Source organism: Phocoena sinus, chromosome 8, assembly GCF_008692025.1.
Source record: "Phocoena sinus isolate mPhoSin1 chromosome 8, mPhoSin1.pri, whole genome shotgun sequence".
Classification (NCBI taxonomy): Eukaryota; Metazoa; Chordata; class Mammalia; order Artiodactyla; family Phocoenidae; genus Phocoena; species Phocoena sinus.
In genome coordinates this window covers 101,983,815-102,001,070 of record NC_045770.1, presented here as the reverse complement: position 1 = coordinate 102,001,070, position 17,256 = coordinate 101,983,815, and the positions used below count along the sequence as shown (strand labels likewise).

Below are 17,256 nucleotides of genomic sequence, written 5' to 3'. Positions count from 1 at the left end.
CACATTAGAAATCGTTTAGTGTGAACACCCATATAATCACTACCTAGATTTTTATTCAATACTAGCAATGTCTTACTTTAATTTTTTTACTGTGGTAAATATACAGAACATAAAATTTACCATCTTAACCATTTACCATCTTAACCATTTACCATCTTTTCAAGTATATAGTTCAGTGACGTTAAGTACATTCATTGTTGTGTAACCATCACCATGATCGTTAATATTTTACTATACTTACTTATGTATCTGTTCCTCTTATCCACTAGCCCAATTTTTAAAAATATATTTCAAAGTAAATAACAAATATCAGGAAATGATCTTCAGCTTGCATATCATTAACAAAGTTCAATATTTACCGTTTTTCTTTTGATATAGGATTTACATACAATGAAATATACAATACATCCGCCGAGTCTGGACACATGCACACACCTATGTAACCCTATCAAACTACAGAACATTATCATCACCCCAAAAAGTTTTCTCATGTTCTTTCCCAGACAACACGCCAAGAAGTAGCCACTGCTCTGCTCTGGTTCTTTTCCCTACATAGAATAGTTTGCTTGTTCTACGATTTCATATAAATGGAATCATGCAGTATGAATCCTTTCTGTACTGCTTCTTCCACTATTCATAATTTCTGAGATTCACCCGTATTTGCTGCAAGTATCAAAAGATAACTAGCTATATCACAGGTTATCTACTCCTTTATCGATGAATAGCTTTGAGCCGTGATGAATAAAACTGCTATGAACATATACGAGTGTTCGTATGAATGTTTTCATTTCTCTGCAGTGGAGTTGCCAGGTCATGGGACACATGCATGTTTAGTTCTCTTAAGAAGCTGGCCAACCTTTCTCCAAAATATCTGTACTGTTTTGCATTCTTACCAATAGTTTGAGAGTTAGTTGTTGTCAGTCTTTAATTTTAGCCATTCAGGTGGATGTGTAGTGATAACTTATTTTGATTTTAGTTATGTGAAGACTTGTGAAGTTGAACACATTTTCACTGGATTATTGGTTATTTGCATATCTTTTGTAAGTGCCAGAATCTTTTCTGCCCAATTTCTTTTATTGTGTTGTTGGCACTTTTATTGTAGAAATGTAGTTTTAAATATTTCCTGGATACTAGTCCCTCATCAGACACGTTTTGTAAATACTTTCTCCTAGTCAATGGCTTGCCTATTAGTGGTGTCTTTTAATGAGCAAGTTTTACTTCTGATGAAGTCTAACTCACCGATCCTTTATTTTATGGCTAGTGCATTCTGTGACTTAAGAAACCTTTGCCTATCTCCAAGTCATGAAGATATTCTCCTACGCTTTCTTCTAAAAGTTTCATGATTTTAGTTTTTAATGTTCCATTTTAAGTTCATCTCTGCATATCATATGAAGTAGGGATTGTGGCAGGCAGAATGCTAAGATGGCCCCAAGACTCTTACTCCTCGGTGTACATGCCTTATATAATACTTCCTCCTACCCCCAAATGTGAGCAGACCCTGTGAATACGATGGGATAGTCACTCTCGTGTTTAAGTTCCAGTTATATGAGATCCTGCGGCAGACTAGAGAGAAATTCTCCCGACAGCTTTGAAGAAGCAAGCTACCATGTTGTGAGAGGGCCGCAAGACCAGCATCTGAGGGCAGCCTCCTGGTGCTGAGCACGATCCCCGCCCCACCGCCAACCAGCCAGAAAAGAGGGATCCGGTCCTTCCACCTCCAGTGAATCCTACCAACAATCAGTGAGCCTGGAAGAGAACCCTGAGCCTCAGATGAGATCCCAACCTGGGTTCACACCTGGTGATTTCAGAATCACACTTTGTTTCAGCCTGGTGAGATCCTGAGCAGAGGATCCAGCTAACCTGTGCCTGGACTCCTGACCCTTGAAAACTGTGAGATCGTAAAGTTGTGCTAAGTTGCCAAATTTTTGGTAATGTGTTATTTCTGGATTCTCTGTTTCTTTGACCTACTTGTTGACTCTCTTGCAAGTTCCACAGTCTTTATTACTGGAGTTTTATAATGTCTGGACTATTCCAAGCCCTCAATTTTGTCCTTTTTCAAGATTGCTTTGGATTTGCTAGGTCTGTGTACTTCCAGAGAAATTTTAGAATGAGCTTGTCAATTTCTATTGAAAAATTCTTCTAGGACTCTGAACTGTACTGAATCCATAGGTGAATTTGGGTAGGACTGACTTCTTTACGATATCGAGGTTTCCAATCCATGAACACAGCATGGCTCTCTTCTTAGACAATTCTTGAGCTTCTCTCTGCAGTTTTGTAATTTTCAGTATAGAGGTCTTACACATTTTTTTCTTTTGGTTAAATTTATTCCTATTTTATGCTTTGGCGCTATTGTAAATGGAACTTTAAAACTTTTTAATTTTCTGATTATTTGTTGCTAGTATATAACAAACGAAACTGAGTTTTGTGTATTAACCTAAAATCCTGTAAACTTGCTAAATTAAATTCACTTATTAGTCTTAGTAGTTGCTTTGTATCAATAGATTCCTTAGGATTTTCTATGTACACAATCATGTAATTTGCATATTAAGACAGCTTAACAACTTCTTTTCCAATAGTCATTCCTTTTATTGCTATTTCTTGTCTTAATTCAAAGGGGAGGACCTCCAGTATAATGCTGAATACAAATGGTGAGGGTGAGCATCTTTGCCTTGTATCCAATGTTAGGGGAAAGTGTCCAATATTTTGGCATCAAGCATAATGTCAGCTATAGTTTTCAATAGATATCATTTATTAGACTGAGGAGATTACCTTCTATTCCTAGTTTGCTGAAAATTTTTGTCAGAACAGGATGTTGAGCTTTTTCAAATACCTTTTCTGTATCTGACAGAGTGCTGGATTTGATTTGCTAACATTTTTTTTTGATTTGCTAATATTTTGTGAAGGATTTCTCATCTTATTATGTTCCATAGGGATACTAGTCTCTAATTTTCTTTGTAGCGTCTTTCTCCAGTTTTGGTATTACTATACATATACTAGTCTATGAGTTGGAAAGTGTTCTCTCCTTTTTCCTTAAATGCTTGAAAAAACTCCCCAGTAAAACCACTGGGCCTCGACTGTTTTTGGTGAGATTTTTAATAATGGATTTAATAGAAATTGTGTTAGTTTTGGTAAATTGTATTTTTCAAGGAATTTGTTTCATCTAAGTTGGCATAAAGTTGTTCATAATATTCTATTGTCCTTTTAATATCTGTAGGATCTGAAATAACCCCCTTTTCATGCTTAATATTGGTAATCTGTATTTGCTTTTTTTTTTTTTTTGATCAGTCAAGAAATCAATTTTGTTAATCTCTTTCAGGAACCAAATTTTGGCTTTGTTAATGTTTTTTATTCCTTTAATTTCTGCTCTTATCTTTATTCTTTCTTTCCTTCTGCTTCCTTTGGATGTGCTTTGCTTTTTCCAGCTTAAGTTGAAACCTTAGATCACTGAACTTAGATATTTTTCTTTTCTAATACATGCACTTAGAACCATAAATTTCCCTTTCAGCACTACATTCTACAAGTTTGATATATTGTATTTTCACTGTCATTCAGTTTAAAACATTAAAATTTTTTTCTCATGATTTCTTCTTTGAGCTATAGATTATATAAAAGTGACTTGCTTAATTTCCAAATATTTGGGAATTTTCCTAGATATCTTCATTGTTTAAAGTTTTTATTTCATTATGGTCTGAGAACATATTTTGTATGACCTTAATCTTTTAAATGTACTGAGTTGTTTTATGGCTTAGCGTATTGTCTATACTGGTGAATGTATACCTTGTGCACCTGGAAAAGAATGTGTATTATGCCGCTATAGGGCACAGTGTTCTATAAGTATCATGTAGGCCAAAGTGGTTGATTGTGCTGTTCAGATCTTTGTGTTTCTGTGTAGTTGGTTTATCAGTTGCTGAGAAAGAGGTATTAAAACCAGTAATTATGATTAAAGAACTCCCTATTCCTCCCTTTAATTCTGTCAATTTTTGCTTCATTTATTTTGAAGCTGTTATTAGGCACATATACATTTACAACTGTCAAGACGTCTTGATATCTTTTATCACGATAACATGTCACTTTTTACTTCTGGTAATACCCTCTGTCTTCTTATGCTTACTTTTGCATGGCATACATGTATATATTTCTTGGTATACCTTTTTCCATCCATTTCCTTTCAAGTTCTGTGTCTTTACATTTTTTTTTTTTTTTTTTTTTTTTTTGCGGTACGCGGGCCTCTCACTGTTGTGGCCTCTCCCATTGCGGAGCACAGGCTCCGGATGTGCAGGCTCAGCGGCCACGGCTCACAGGCCCAGCCGCTCCGCGGCATGTGGGATCTTGCCGGACCGGGGCACGAACCCGTGTCCCCTGCATTGGCAGGCAGACTCTCAACCTCTGCACCACCAGGGAAGCCCTGTGTCTTTACATTTAATACATATCTTTTATAGTCAGCATATAAGTAGGTCTTGAATTTTTATGCAGTCTGTCACTCTGATTGTAGTCTTCAGTCCAGTAACATAGTGATTGCACCAAGTCTCCCACCTTTTAGGAGACATACACCCTTGACTTTTCAATCTACTTAAAATATTGTACCACTCCATAGAAAATGTAGGAACCCCTGCTCTAGTATAGATTCACATACTCTTGTGTTTTGTTATAAATTGTCATATGAAATAAACATTATAATCTCCGCACACATTATAATTTCTCCTTTAAACAGTCTTACATATTTTAAAGAAGAGGAAAAAAAATAAGTCTTTTATTTTTACTCAGCTATTTACCGTTTTCAATGCTCTTCATTCTTTCCTGAAGGTCTAAGTTTCTATCTGGTATCAACTCCCTTCAATCTGAAGAACTTCTTTTACTGTTTCTTGTAGTATAGGTCTTCTAGTGATAGATTCTCTTAGTTTTCTTTTATCTAAAAATGTCTTTATTTTGCCTTCATTCTTGCAAGGTATTTTTGCTTAACAGAGATCCTGGTTGACTTTTTTCCCCGTATGGCACTTTAAAAGATGTTACTTCACTGTCTTCTGGCATCTGTGGTTAGTGGTAAGAAGTAAGCTCTAATTATAATTGTCATTCCTTTATATGTGTCAGTTTTCTCCTTATCTTTCATTTCAGCAATTTGACTAAGACATACTGGGAAGGAAAGGATTAACTTGGCAGTTCTGGAATGCTCAAATGTGAACATGCCAAAGAAAGGTCTGTCTTCAGGACTGGCTTTGCCTGGCTCCTGGGAGATGAACTCTGAGCCCTTGGCATGTTCTGGCTGATAAGTGTTTTTGCATACCTGGGGCCTTGGGCCATGCTGTACCAGCATGACCACTTAAGTCTACCTGAACAATATGATTTATGGCAAACACCTTTTCTTGCTCTAGGTGGCTGGGGTCTGAGTAGCTGAGGTAAGTCATGGGGATACTGCGTGCCACCCTGAACACCCAGGACTGGGTGAGCTTCCCTAGTTGGCAGCACTTTGCACGTGTTGTCACGTGTCCTTGATGGGAGAATGAAGGACAGCTCTGTGCGACTCTACTGGGCACCTGGAAGCTTGCACCTGGTTCCTCCTGGACTTTATTCCATGTGTCTTTCCCCTTCGTCAATTCTAATCTGTGTCCTTTTGCTGTATACAGTTGAGTATAACAGCTTCTGAATCCTGTGAGTCCTTCTAGCAAATCACTGGGCCTGACAGTGGTCTTGGGAACCTCTGACACACGTACCAAGGTATGGTTTTCTTCATCCTTATCCTAGTAGGTGTTTGCTAAGCTTCTTTAATCAGTAAATATGTTTTTCATAAAATTTGAAGGTTTTTTTCCTGCCATTTTATCTTCAAATATGTTCTTCTCCAGCCTCTCACTTTCTTCTCTTCTGGGATTCCAGCTATACACGTTAGCTCTTATAATATTGTCCCAAAAGTCCCTGAAGCTTGGTAATATTTTTTTCTTTCTATTCTTCAGGTTGGGTAGTTTTCTGTTCATCTATCATCAAGTTCACTGACCCTTCTATCATCTCTGTTTTACTGTTAAGGCTACTCAGTGAATTTCAATGTTAGCTTCTGTATTAGAGCATTCCACTTTGCTCTTTTTTGTGTCTATTTCTCAGTTGAGATTTCCTTTGTTTTCATTCAGTACAAGAATATTTTCCTTTACTTCAACTGATCAGTTATAGTAGCTGCCTTAAAACCTGTTTCTTAATTCTAACATACGAAGTTAGTTTCTGTTGGTTGTCTTTTTTCTTCGGACTAAGTTATATTTTCCTGGTTTTTAAAATGTTGTGCAGTTATAGATAATACCTTGGACATTGTGAATATTATGCTGTATAGCCTCTGGACTCTGTTATATTCCTCTGCAGAGTACCGATATTTCTGTTTTAGTATGCAATTAAATTTGGCTTAGACCCAAACTGCAAACTCTCTGGGCAATCAATACCTCAAATCTTAGTTCAGTTCTTTTATCTTTGTGGTTCAGGGATTAAACAGAAGCTTATATAGAGAGCTTATACTCAGAATTTTAGGCTGTCACTCTCCAGATCTCTCCTTTCCAGGATTCCTCCTCCCCTCACTTTTCAGAGGTCGAATGGCTGTGGTTGACCTGAATTCTGTCCTCTGGTAAGTTTTCTATTAAGTTTTAAACCAAGCTGCCAGGTGCCAACTTCAGCCTTCCTCTGGCTAAAAGCAGTAAAAATGGAAAATTAATTTCATGCTACCTCTTCCTGAAAGTGTCAGCCCTTTTACAGAATCTGTCTGCTTTTGCTCATTTTCCAGTGTTTCCAGGGCTCCCTCGCTGCCCCCACAATTCTGTCCAGAGGACAAGTTATGTGCAGAAAGATCAGGTCCAGTGAAAGCCTACTTGGCCATATTGCAAGAAAAGTCATCGTGATCTTGTTTTTAAAAACTTACTTCAGAATCACTATGTGTAGGTATTACAGATTCACTTTTAATGATACCAAAGTAGGTATTATTCTGAAAACCTTGTTTTCTAACTTGTTCTTTTCTACTTTAAGCATTCATCATGTAATAAAAACTCTGCTATATTCAACAATATAGTTTTTAATTATGAACATTTTCACATAACAGAAGAAACTTCAACTTTGACAGCAAATTGACAGTAACTAGAAAAATAATGCACATACCCAGAAGTGAAACTGATAAGCAGTGGCACAAAGACCCTAGAGAAATATGTGCATATGTGTAAAAACAGGCAAGTACAAGGATGTTAACTTCAGCACCGTCTATAATAGTCAAAAATGGAAAATAATCCAAATCTTAATTAAAAGGGAAATAACATAGTAATAAACTTCATTACTACACAGCTGTTAAATAGAATTATACATATTTCAACATGAAAAGAGTTAAAAAAACCTAATTTTGAATGAAACAAGTTGCATAACAAAAATATTAGTAAAGCTTTAAAAGTACAAAACAGAGCTTCCCTGGTGGCACAGTGGTTGAGAGCCTGCCTGCTGATGCAGGGGACACGGGTTCATGCCCCGATCCAGGAGGATCCCACATGCTGCGGAGCGGCTGGGCCTGTGAGCCATGGCCGCTGAGCCTGTGCTCCGCAATGGGAGAGGCCACAGCAGTGAGAGGCCCGTGTACCGCAAAAAAAAAAAAAGAAAGAAAGAAAGACCAACCTATAACAATTCCAATGGCTATATAGTATTTGACGGTACAGATATATTAAAAGATACGAAAACAATCTCTAATTGTTAAGATACTGAGATATATGCCACTATCATAAACAGCCCTACAAAGAACATCTTTGTAGCTGTTTTTGCACATAAATGCTTTTTTTTTTTTTTTTTTTTTTTTGCGGCACGCAGGCCTCTCACCGTTGTGGCCTCTTCCGTTGCGGAGCACAGGCTCCGGACACGCAGGCTCAATGGCCATGGCTCACGGGCCCAGCCGCTCCGCGGCACGTGGGATCTTCCCGGACCAGGGCACGAACCCGTGTCCCCTGCATCGGCAGGCAGACTCTCAACCACTGCGCCACCAGGGAAGCCTGCTTTTTAAAATTTTTTTATTTTTTAACTTAGAATTCATACCTAGAAACAAAATTGCTAGGTCATTTCTAGTTCTTTGTTATATACTGTCATATATACCATAGAACAGCAAAAGAAAAATAAAGTACCATTAATTTTTTCATTGTTTCTTTTGCCTATTTTCCCCAACAACTTTAGGCAGGGCATAATTACAGAACTGGTTTTACTTTAGAAAGGAAGACTACTCAGATATACTACTTAGAACTAGACTCTGGTATATTTTGCTATAGTTTATATTTTATTTTATTTTATTTTTTTATTTTTTTTTATTTTTTGTGGTACACGGGCCTCTCACTGTTGTGGCCTCTCCTGTTGCGGAGCACAGGCTCCGGACGCGCAGGCTCAGCGGCCATGGCTCACGGGCCCAGCCGCTCCGCGGCATGTGGGATCCTCCCGGTCCGGGGCGCGAACCCGCGTCCCCTGCATCGGCAGGCGGACTCTCAACCACTGTGCCACCAGGGAAGCCCTATAGTTTATATTTTAAAAGATTATTCATGAAGACAATTTTAAAAGGTTTTCAATTCTGAAACCTTAAGGAAGACCTTTTAGCTTCTTGGTCTAATTATACTAGTCTTCTTTAATTATCATCTAAAAATATCTGCTAATCACAGAATTTGGTCAGTGACAAATAGCCTAAACTTCCATACTCCTTTTTACCTCTCACACTAGATTAAATAACTCAGTCGAGATTTGCTGATAACTAGTACACAGTACTTTATTTACTACAACACTGTGAAACAGGGCAAAATAACTACCAGAATATTAACAAAGGAAGATGCCAAAGCAATCCTGCCAGTTGTCTAAGGTCACACTAAAGCAGGTATTTGCCAGAACTAGACTCTGGATTGTTGCCTAATTTCTACATGCCTCATCACTCACAAGAATTACCTTTAAGAAGTTTGACAACAACTAATGAAGAAAGCTAGAATATACCAGAGTCAGAGAATCATATTATTGAAATGATATTGATGACCACCTACTTCAACATCCTCACTTTACAACTGAGGCCCCAAAAGGTGATGTAATGTAACTGTTTTAAGTCACACTTCTAGACACTGTAAAGCAACAATAATTCAGCTCTCTTTAATCCAAGTTCAACAGTCTTCAATTACTAAAGTATAACAGCTATCCTTAACTGCCATTTCAAATTTCTGAGTTTATAAAAAAGCCTCTATGTTTTCACTGATAATTATTAACAATTCATTCACTAACAAATAATTATCCAGTACCTACTGTATGCCAGGTCCTGTACTTGGTGCTAAATGAATATTCACTATATACTAGGCCCTGCATTGCCTGCATTTTCACATGTAACCCTCTCACTATTATTATAAAGTAAGCACCATTAGTATCTCTATTCTAAGGATTAAAATTTAGTAAGATTAAATAATCTGCCCATGGTCTTCAGTAAGGAAATGTCTTTATAAAAAGTAAACAGTGCCTTTCTGCTGCAGGCACTAAGGGCAGCAGCCATGGCTCTGCAGCAGCCCATGACTATGGGCTTCAAGGTGACCCAGAACGTGAGCAAGGAAGGTGACCCACAGATGCCAGCAGGGCACCTTACCAAGTAAAGCAAGTTAGTGAGGGACAAGCTCTGAGAGGCATGGGGCTTTACTCCTTACAAGGAGTTCCCCTGCAGGAGAAGCTGAGCAGTGTTCTGGATACTATGAGGAGAGGAAAGCAGCTGCTAAGGACTGAGCCCCCCTCCTTACTCTGCACAATAAAACCTTTACAGAAAAAAATAAAATAAAAAGTAAGTGGTATAATCTCACTTATAAATTTATCCTAACGAAAATATTTTTTGTTTTAAATATTATAACTCTGCATATGATTTCATGTGAAAGAAGGGATCTATTGTTTAAAAAGTTTGGAAGGGCTTCCCTGGTGGCACAGTGGTTGAGAGTCCGCCTGCTGATGCAGGGGACACGGGTTTGTGCCCCGGTCCAGGAGGATTCCGCGCGCCGCGGAGCGGCTGGGCCCATGAGCCATGGCCGCTGAGCCTGCGCGTCCGGAGCCTGTGCTCCGCAGTGGGAGGGGCCACAGCAGTGAGAGGCCCGCGTACCGCAATGAAAGAAAAAAAAAGGTTTGGAAAACCACAGAGTCCTACATAGCACCTAACACTGACCATACGGTAAGTGCAGAACTTGGTATCAGATTAGAGGTTGGGGGTCACTTTTGAAGGGTTTTATATATCCTTTTTTCATTGTACTTTCTAAGACACCAGAACAGAGAGCATTTGAAATTATTTAACTGAAGGCCAACCGCTAGGAAAGTAATCACTCAAATAAATAGAAGACAAGGGGAAGGGCTTCTAGTACCATATATTGGGTTTTGGCCTGAAGCATGATAAACAAGGTCCAAAGTAGAACAATGCATGAGTTCTCTTAAGTATTACTCGCAAAGTTGTACTACAATACTGGTTACCTACTTTCAGAGCATAAAATCTCTACGGTGTAAGATCAAATTAATTAAAAGTTTCATTTATTATCTTCCCAGCAGGGATTCCTTTATCTTTGATTGCTAAATAGATTTTCCAAGGCCCATAGCAAAAAACCCAAGCGCCCAGCAGTGCTACTATTACGGAGATTTAAAAATAAGCTTTGTGGGCTTCCCTGGTGGCGCAGTGGTTGGGGGTCCGCCTGCCGATGCAGGGGACGCGGGTTCGTGCCCCGGTCCGGGAAGATCCCACGTGCCGCGGGAGCCATGGCCGCTGAGCCTGCGCGTCCGGAGCCTGTGCTCCGCAACGGGAGAGGCCACAACAGTGAGAGGCCCACGTACCGCAAAATAAATAAAAATAAGCTTTGTAAATAAATAAGAGCCTAGCGATATTCTTAAAAGCAGCAATCTCCCCTAGGGCCAACGTATAAGGAAAGGAGAACCTTGAAAAAACTGGACCATAAAATTCTTTCTTTAGGAGAATATTAATTTTAACAGGTAGTCTACTGCTGTGGAAAATATTTGTACAAGAAAACCAAATCAAGCAACCATTAAAAAAAAAATCTACCTTTTCCCATTTTACTGTATATTTTTATCCTAGCTATAATTTTGGTGATATAAATCAGAGACTAAAAAAAATAGCACTCTAAAAAATCAATCATAGCAGAATTAACCACATGCAGTATTTCTAATGTAAACAGTTACCTGAGAATTCTGTCAGAAGTCTTGGTAGGACGTCCTTGTTTACCAGTTCAGTCTTGCTAAGGCTGGAAGTGGTATCTACCCTAGCGGCTTCTTTGGTAATAGTGGGCTTCCTGGAAATCCCGAGATCAGATCCTGTCTTGACATCTCTCTGTTCTAGGACATCATAGGATCTCTGTGGCCAAGATTCTGGAGCAAATGTTAAAGTCTGCTTGAGTATTTCTTCGGGAGATTCTATTTCATCCTGTACAGAAGCTGACTTCTCAAGCTTCCTTTCATTCAGTTCTTTCAGTGCTTTGATTGTGAGCCATTCCTGGTCTAAGTCAAGAGATGCTACTGGAGTACCCTGGGTAGGGAAAACATCCAGAAGCTCACTCCCATCTGTTTCCTTGCTTTGTTCATTGTATTTGCCTTCTATGTTTTTAATTTCAGAACCACCCGACTCACTTTCATGTAAAACATCTACAGGAAGAGCTGTTTTAAAGTCCTTAGTTTTCTCTGATGTTGCTTCGAAGGTATTTCCTTCACCTTTACCTACTATTCCTTTCTCTCTGGTTTCTGTAAAGGCTGCTATCAGGTCCTCTGGGGAAGAATCATCTATATCTTTAACACATTTTTCATGCAATGACTCCAAACAGGCAGAGGTGGTCACATTTCGTGAGAATTCTGTCTTACCATTATAAACCTTTGGAGATGCTTCTGAAGGAAGTTTGGGGTTCTCAGCTGCAACAAGCTTTTCAGGAGCAACTACACTCATACTATCTGACTGCTTCACATCTTCTGACGTGACATTCACATTAGGTACTTGTGAACATGCTGCCTCACCAGCTGGACTCCTTCCAAGAATATCAGGCTGAACTTGTCGTGGCCCAGAGTCACTGACGGGTCCGTCAAAGTTTCCAGATCTTCTGCCTTCCCTATTACAATGAAGACTCTCTTTGATTGTTCTTTCATCTGTTTTTACAACAGCACTTGCGATGGAAACAGGTTTTTCAGCCTGAATTTTGTTGCTCTCAAATGAAGTATCTGCTGTGATGTCCTCTATCACCGTGTCATCAGACTCACCAGAACTGTCAGCCTCTGTCACTCCTCCCAACACAGAGGTCTGCCAGTTCATTTCACCCTTCAGGTGGCCATCAGGTAAAACCACTTTCACTGTGGCCACTCCAGAACCAAGAGAGACACATTTCTCAAATGGAGATCCAGGTAACTCGGGAAGTGTGTCATCTCTTTTTTGCACACTGCCTTGCACACCTTTGATACTGATTTCCTGTGTGGAGTTGAGACAGTCTGGCATAGCGTTTTCCTGTGGGAGAGATGTTTCTGCCCAATCACCTGTTGATTTCGGGACAGTAGTGCTCCCACTGATAGAACATACAGGAATTTTCTGATGAGTGTTACCTTTAAGATTTACAACTGGAATTTCTGAGGTATATTCACCCATGTCGGGTCCTGTAGCTTTTGTGATGTAGTCAGATTTATCACTCTGCGGTTTTACTCGGGGAACCAAATCCCAAGTCAGTATTTCACTAGTAAAGTTATGCATGTCATTCACACACCTGGACACCTCCTCCAGTGCTGCAGTTGTGTGTGAAAACTGCCTAGTGAGCAACGCAGAGGCTGCGGAACGCCCTGTTTCTTTATTTCTCAGTGGAAATACTTTGTCATTAGACTCAGAAATGTCTGCAGGTGATTCTCTATCAATGTGCACTGCCCAGCTACCAAAAGCATTTATGTTTTCCTTATATGCGTCTTTAAATTCTCTGTCAAATGCTGCTTTGTCAATAATTACTTCAAATGGTGATTCAGGGGAATCCTTTTCCATAATACCAACTCCTGAAACTTCAGAGGGGGACAAGGAATATGTACAAATACCTTCTGCTTTATACTGCTCGGTGGGTGGCTTCTGGGCTGTTAGCAAAGTGAATTTGTCGTCTGCATCCAAGGCAGTTCTATCGTCCCTACTTGGTACCTCATTTGGGTTCTTGGACTCTTGATCTTTATTTATCTGCTCTTGCATGTGACCAACGTCCTTTGAGAGAAAAGCAGGATGATCTGGGAAACTGTCTGGAATGGAAGGACGGTTACAGTGAACTCCTTCTGCAACAGAAACTGGGGAGTCTGCTATGTCTTTACTGGTTCCCTGAGGCTTTTCCATCTTTTTCACATCTAGAAGAGCCAAGCAGTCTTTTCTTTCTTTGGCTAAAATAGGCTGGCTGCCTAACACTTTGCTTTTTTCTCCATGTAGTATTGTAAGGTCAGTGTTATATATTTCAGAAGATGAACAGAAGAAGGAAGTCATAATTTCTGAAGGTGGCTCATCAGAGCAAAGAGAGCTCAATCCCTCTATGGTCAGAATTTGAAAGAAAAAAAATTGTTTACCAGGTACAATTACACATTAGCTAGTCAGGCCAAGCAGCATGCTTTTTATTTTAAAATTCGTATATATACACACACATAAATATATAACAAAACAATGAGCAACAGTTATCCTATAAGACATGCATAAAATTGTCAGCAGTGAAACAGAAAAGGCTTATCATGCTACAAACTGCAAAAGACAAAAAATTTTCACAACAAAATACTCTTCAATTTACTTTTTCCCTTTAATGGTAAAGCATGGATAAGATGGATAATCTGGGGAAGTGTTTTTCCTTTGGTATTTGGTATAGCTATTCAACAGAAACAATGTAATCCATATAAAACAAACAACTTGATACTATGAAGTACTGATATGCTCTCATCAGTAGGGGGAACAATTCAGGGCACACATCTTCTATACAACCACTGTTAGAGTCTGACAGTCTGAAAAGGAAAAAAAGAAGCGACCAGAGTTCCCCCCCACCCCCAGAGATATAGCGGACCCCTCCTAAGCCTAAAAATCAGACTAGAAGTAGTCTATTCCATCCATAGGGAAGATGGGCCCCAGGAACAGATGGCCTCAATGTCTTAAACTAAAGGGCACTGAAAAAAGGTTGGTCTGTTCCAAAATTTCTTGCACCACCTTGCCAATTCAAACAAAACTGAACTGTGTAAATTGGTTTCCTTTATTAAGAAGAGTAATCTTCAGAAATCCTTTTAAAACAGAAAATATCCCCCTAAAAGTAATACATTAATTAAGTCTTAACAGTTTTTAATATCACAGTAGCCACTGATTTACCACATTGTTTTCCAACTAACCAATCTAGGAAGTTTTTACTGGGGAAAAGTTCAAAACAACTGTCCCAAGGGCAGGCACTATCTTTCTTACACACTGTTGTATCTCTGGAGTTGGAACAAAGTAGGTCTTAAATAAATAGTTCCAAATGAATGAATCAAACATTCAGCTTGGTCAGATGAGACCTAAGTAGGCTCAGGACAGCAATGCCTTCCTTGAGTGTGAATGAGTAATTGGGAAGATGTGAAAGAGAAAAAGCTTTGGGATTACTTTTACTCAGCTTATGTTCTTTTTCAGCGATGAGCTGAATAATAACCAGACAAAAGCAGAATTATGATTTATTCAAGACCATTTTATAAAGATGAAAAGAAATAATATCTTACTGCAAGAAATAAAATTCCACTATTATAAAAATGTTTCCAAATGCCAGATCAAGTCACCCTATTTTAATACATCACTGAAATCCGATGTAATAGGATCTCTGACTTTTAGAACAGGGCAACTGTAATCGTCGGGGTGGGGGGGGCAGGGAAAGTCTTTGTAAATTGAGGAAAAATAAAGTTTGGTGGTATAAACTGTACCAGTGAGACAGAAGTAAGCTGTAATTCATATTTAGTTCTAATGCAGTAAACATGGCTCATCTATCACTGTATAGTATGGATACTCAGCAAGACTGGATTAAGGATAAATGAAGCTCACCACTGTAGGTTAAAATGTTTTAAAAAACCTGAAATTTAAAGAACTATAGCCTACATTTAAATCAGAATATTCCACAGGGCTCCCCTGGTGGCACAGGGGTTAAGAATCCGCCTGCCAATGCAGGGGACACGGGTTCGAGCCCTGGTCCAGGAAGGTCCCACATGCCGCGGAGCAACTAAGCCCGTGCACCACAACTGCTGAGCCTGTGCTCTAGAGCCCGCGAGCCACAACTACTGAGCCTGCGTGCCACAATACTGAAGCCTGCACGCCTAGAGCCCGTGCTCCGCAACAAGAGAAGCCACCACAATGAGAAGCCTGTGGACCACAACTAAGAGTAGCCCCGGCTCACTGCAACTAGAGAAAGCCTGCGTGTAACAACAAAGACCCAACGTGGCCAAAAATAAATAATTTTAAAAACAAACAAACAAACAGGAATGGAACCTTGAGGTGAACAAAACTGACTCCACCTCAAAGGGAAAGCTCAGCTTATATGTTTTATAGAGACTGAGATTTCAGAAGATTTAGACCTGTCATTTTACAGAAAAAAGTGGACAAAATGAATTAGTAATAATTCATTAGTAATTACTGAGTGCCATTATCACGTGCCTGACACTGTTTTAGAAACTAGATTAAAAGCAGTGAACAACACAGAAAAAATCCTTGCCTTTGTGGCGCTTACAGTACAGAGTGGGAGACAGAAAATAAGCAAAATCAATAAGTAAAATGATGATGATGTGGAGGTGGGTTGGATGAAATGAAAAAGAAAGCAACCTACATTGAATGCTAATGAAGGAATGCACACAGTACTACAAACAAAAAAAGCACGGTAGGGAGTTCCCTGGCGGTCCAGTGGTTAGGACTTGGTGCTTTCACTGCCGCGGGCCCTGGCCAGGCAACTAAGATCCCGCAAGCCACACAGTGCGGCCAAAAAAAAAAAAAAAAGACCTTGGTAGAAATGTTTTGCTTTGTCAAGACACAAACTTTTCAGTTTTCTAAGCCTTGTTTCTTTTCTAATTTCCTTGAACTCTTTTTTTTCTTTTAAAGATTTTTTTGATGTGGACCATTTAAAAAATCGTTATTGAATTTGCTACAATATTGCTTCTGTTTTATGCTTTGGTTTTTTGGCTGAGAGGTATGTGGGATCTTAGCTCCCCGACAAGGGATAGAACCCGCACCCCCTGCATTGAAAGGTGAAGTCTTAACCAATGGACTGCCAGGGAAGTCCCTCCTTGAACTCTTAATACTCCAGAAGTTTCGAGTTAGGTATATAATAATCTGAGGTAAAGCTAGAAGATTAGGCTGGAAATCGTATTCTCAGAATAACAACAAGTTCTGTACTGAATGCCATGACTGCTTGACAGACTTCAAGCATTTTACTGAAGATCTGTCAATATGATGTAACTATTATATATACAAAAGAACGTTGGGCTTCCCTGGTGGCGCAGTGGTTGAGAGTCCGCCTGCCGATGCAGGGGACGCGGGTTCGTGCCCCGGACCGGGAAGATCCCACATGCCGCGGAGCGGCTGGGCCCGTGAGCCATGGCCGCTGAGCCTGCGCGTCCGGAGCCTGTGCTCCGCAACAGGAGAGGCCACAACAGTGAGAGGCCCGCATACCGCAAAAAAAAAAAAAAAAAAAAGAACGTTAATCACGTTCCCTAACAATAATTTTGTGACCTAATACTTGGATTGGATAGTGTTTTCAGGGCACAGGTTTAGGGGGTAAACGGAGTATGATGTTGCATTCATTCCTCAGTGACTGTGAGATGCAGATATTAGCTCTCATGATCGTCAATCAAGGTTTCCCACATGTAGCAAAATAAGTTAGCATCCTCATCTTTGTTTTAATTTTAATAATTATCTTGTTTAGAATTTCAGCAAATGGAAAGAAGTTTATTTGGCTACTTGAAACCCTCACAAACTTGAACAGAGCTGACTTGTACCAAGACAATGAAAAAACTGGTCTGGAAGTAAAGAACTTACTTATAATGGCAGGAAAACATTAAATAAAACAAAGACCAGAATCTAATAAGCCTTTAGAAACTAAGCTCCCATAAGGAAAGACTCTTCCAATTAGTCAGTATGACACAATAGTCATTAGTGTTGTCAAAGTCTGTACCTGGCAAAACAGCAGAAAACTCCAGGGAGTTGGAAGGGTGTTAGGTTTTAAAATTACTGTACCCTGGAAAACTGCCTGATGGAATAACTCTGGATTATCTCACATCTCAGAAAACGTC

General features: G+C 39.5%; 1 protein-coding gene across 2 annotated transcripts in view; it reads right to left on the bottom strand.

Moving 5' to 3' along the window:
- The window catches only part of RTN3 (reticulon 3), a 58,144-nt gene that overhangs the window by 18,604 nt on the left and 22,284 nt on the right, over positions 1-17,256 (bottom strand). The window contains exon 2 of one of the 2 annotated variants that reach the window (XM_032638958.1): positions 11,170-13,512. The exons of the other annotated variant lie outside the window; for it this stretch is intronic. Within the exon in view, the coding sequence (XP_032494849.1) occupies positions 11,170-13,512 (2,343 nt within the window). The remainder of the gene's footprint in view (positions 1-11,169; positions 13,513-17,256) is intronic. 2 annotated transcript variants of the gene reach the window in all.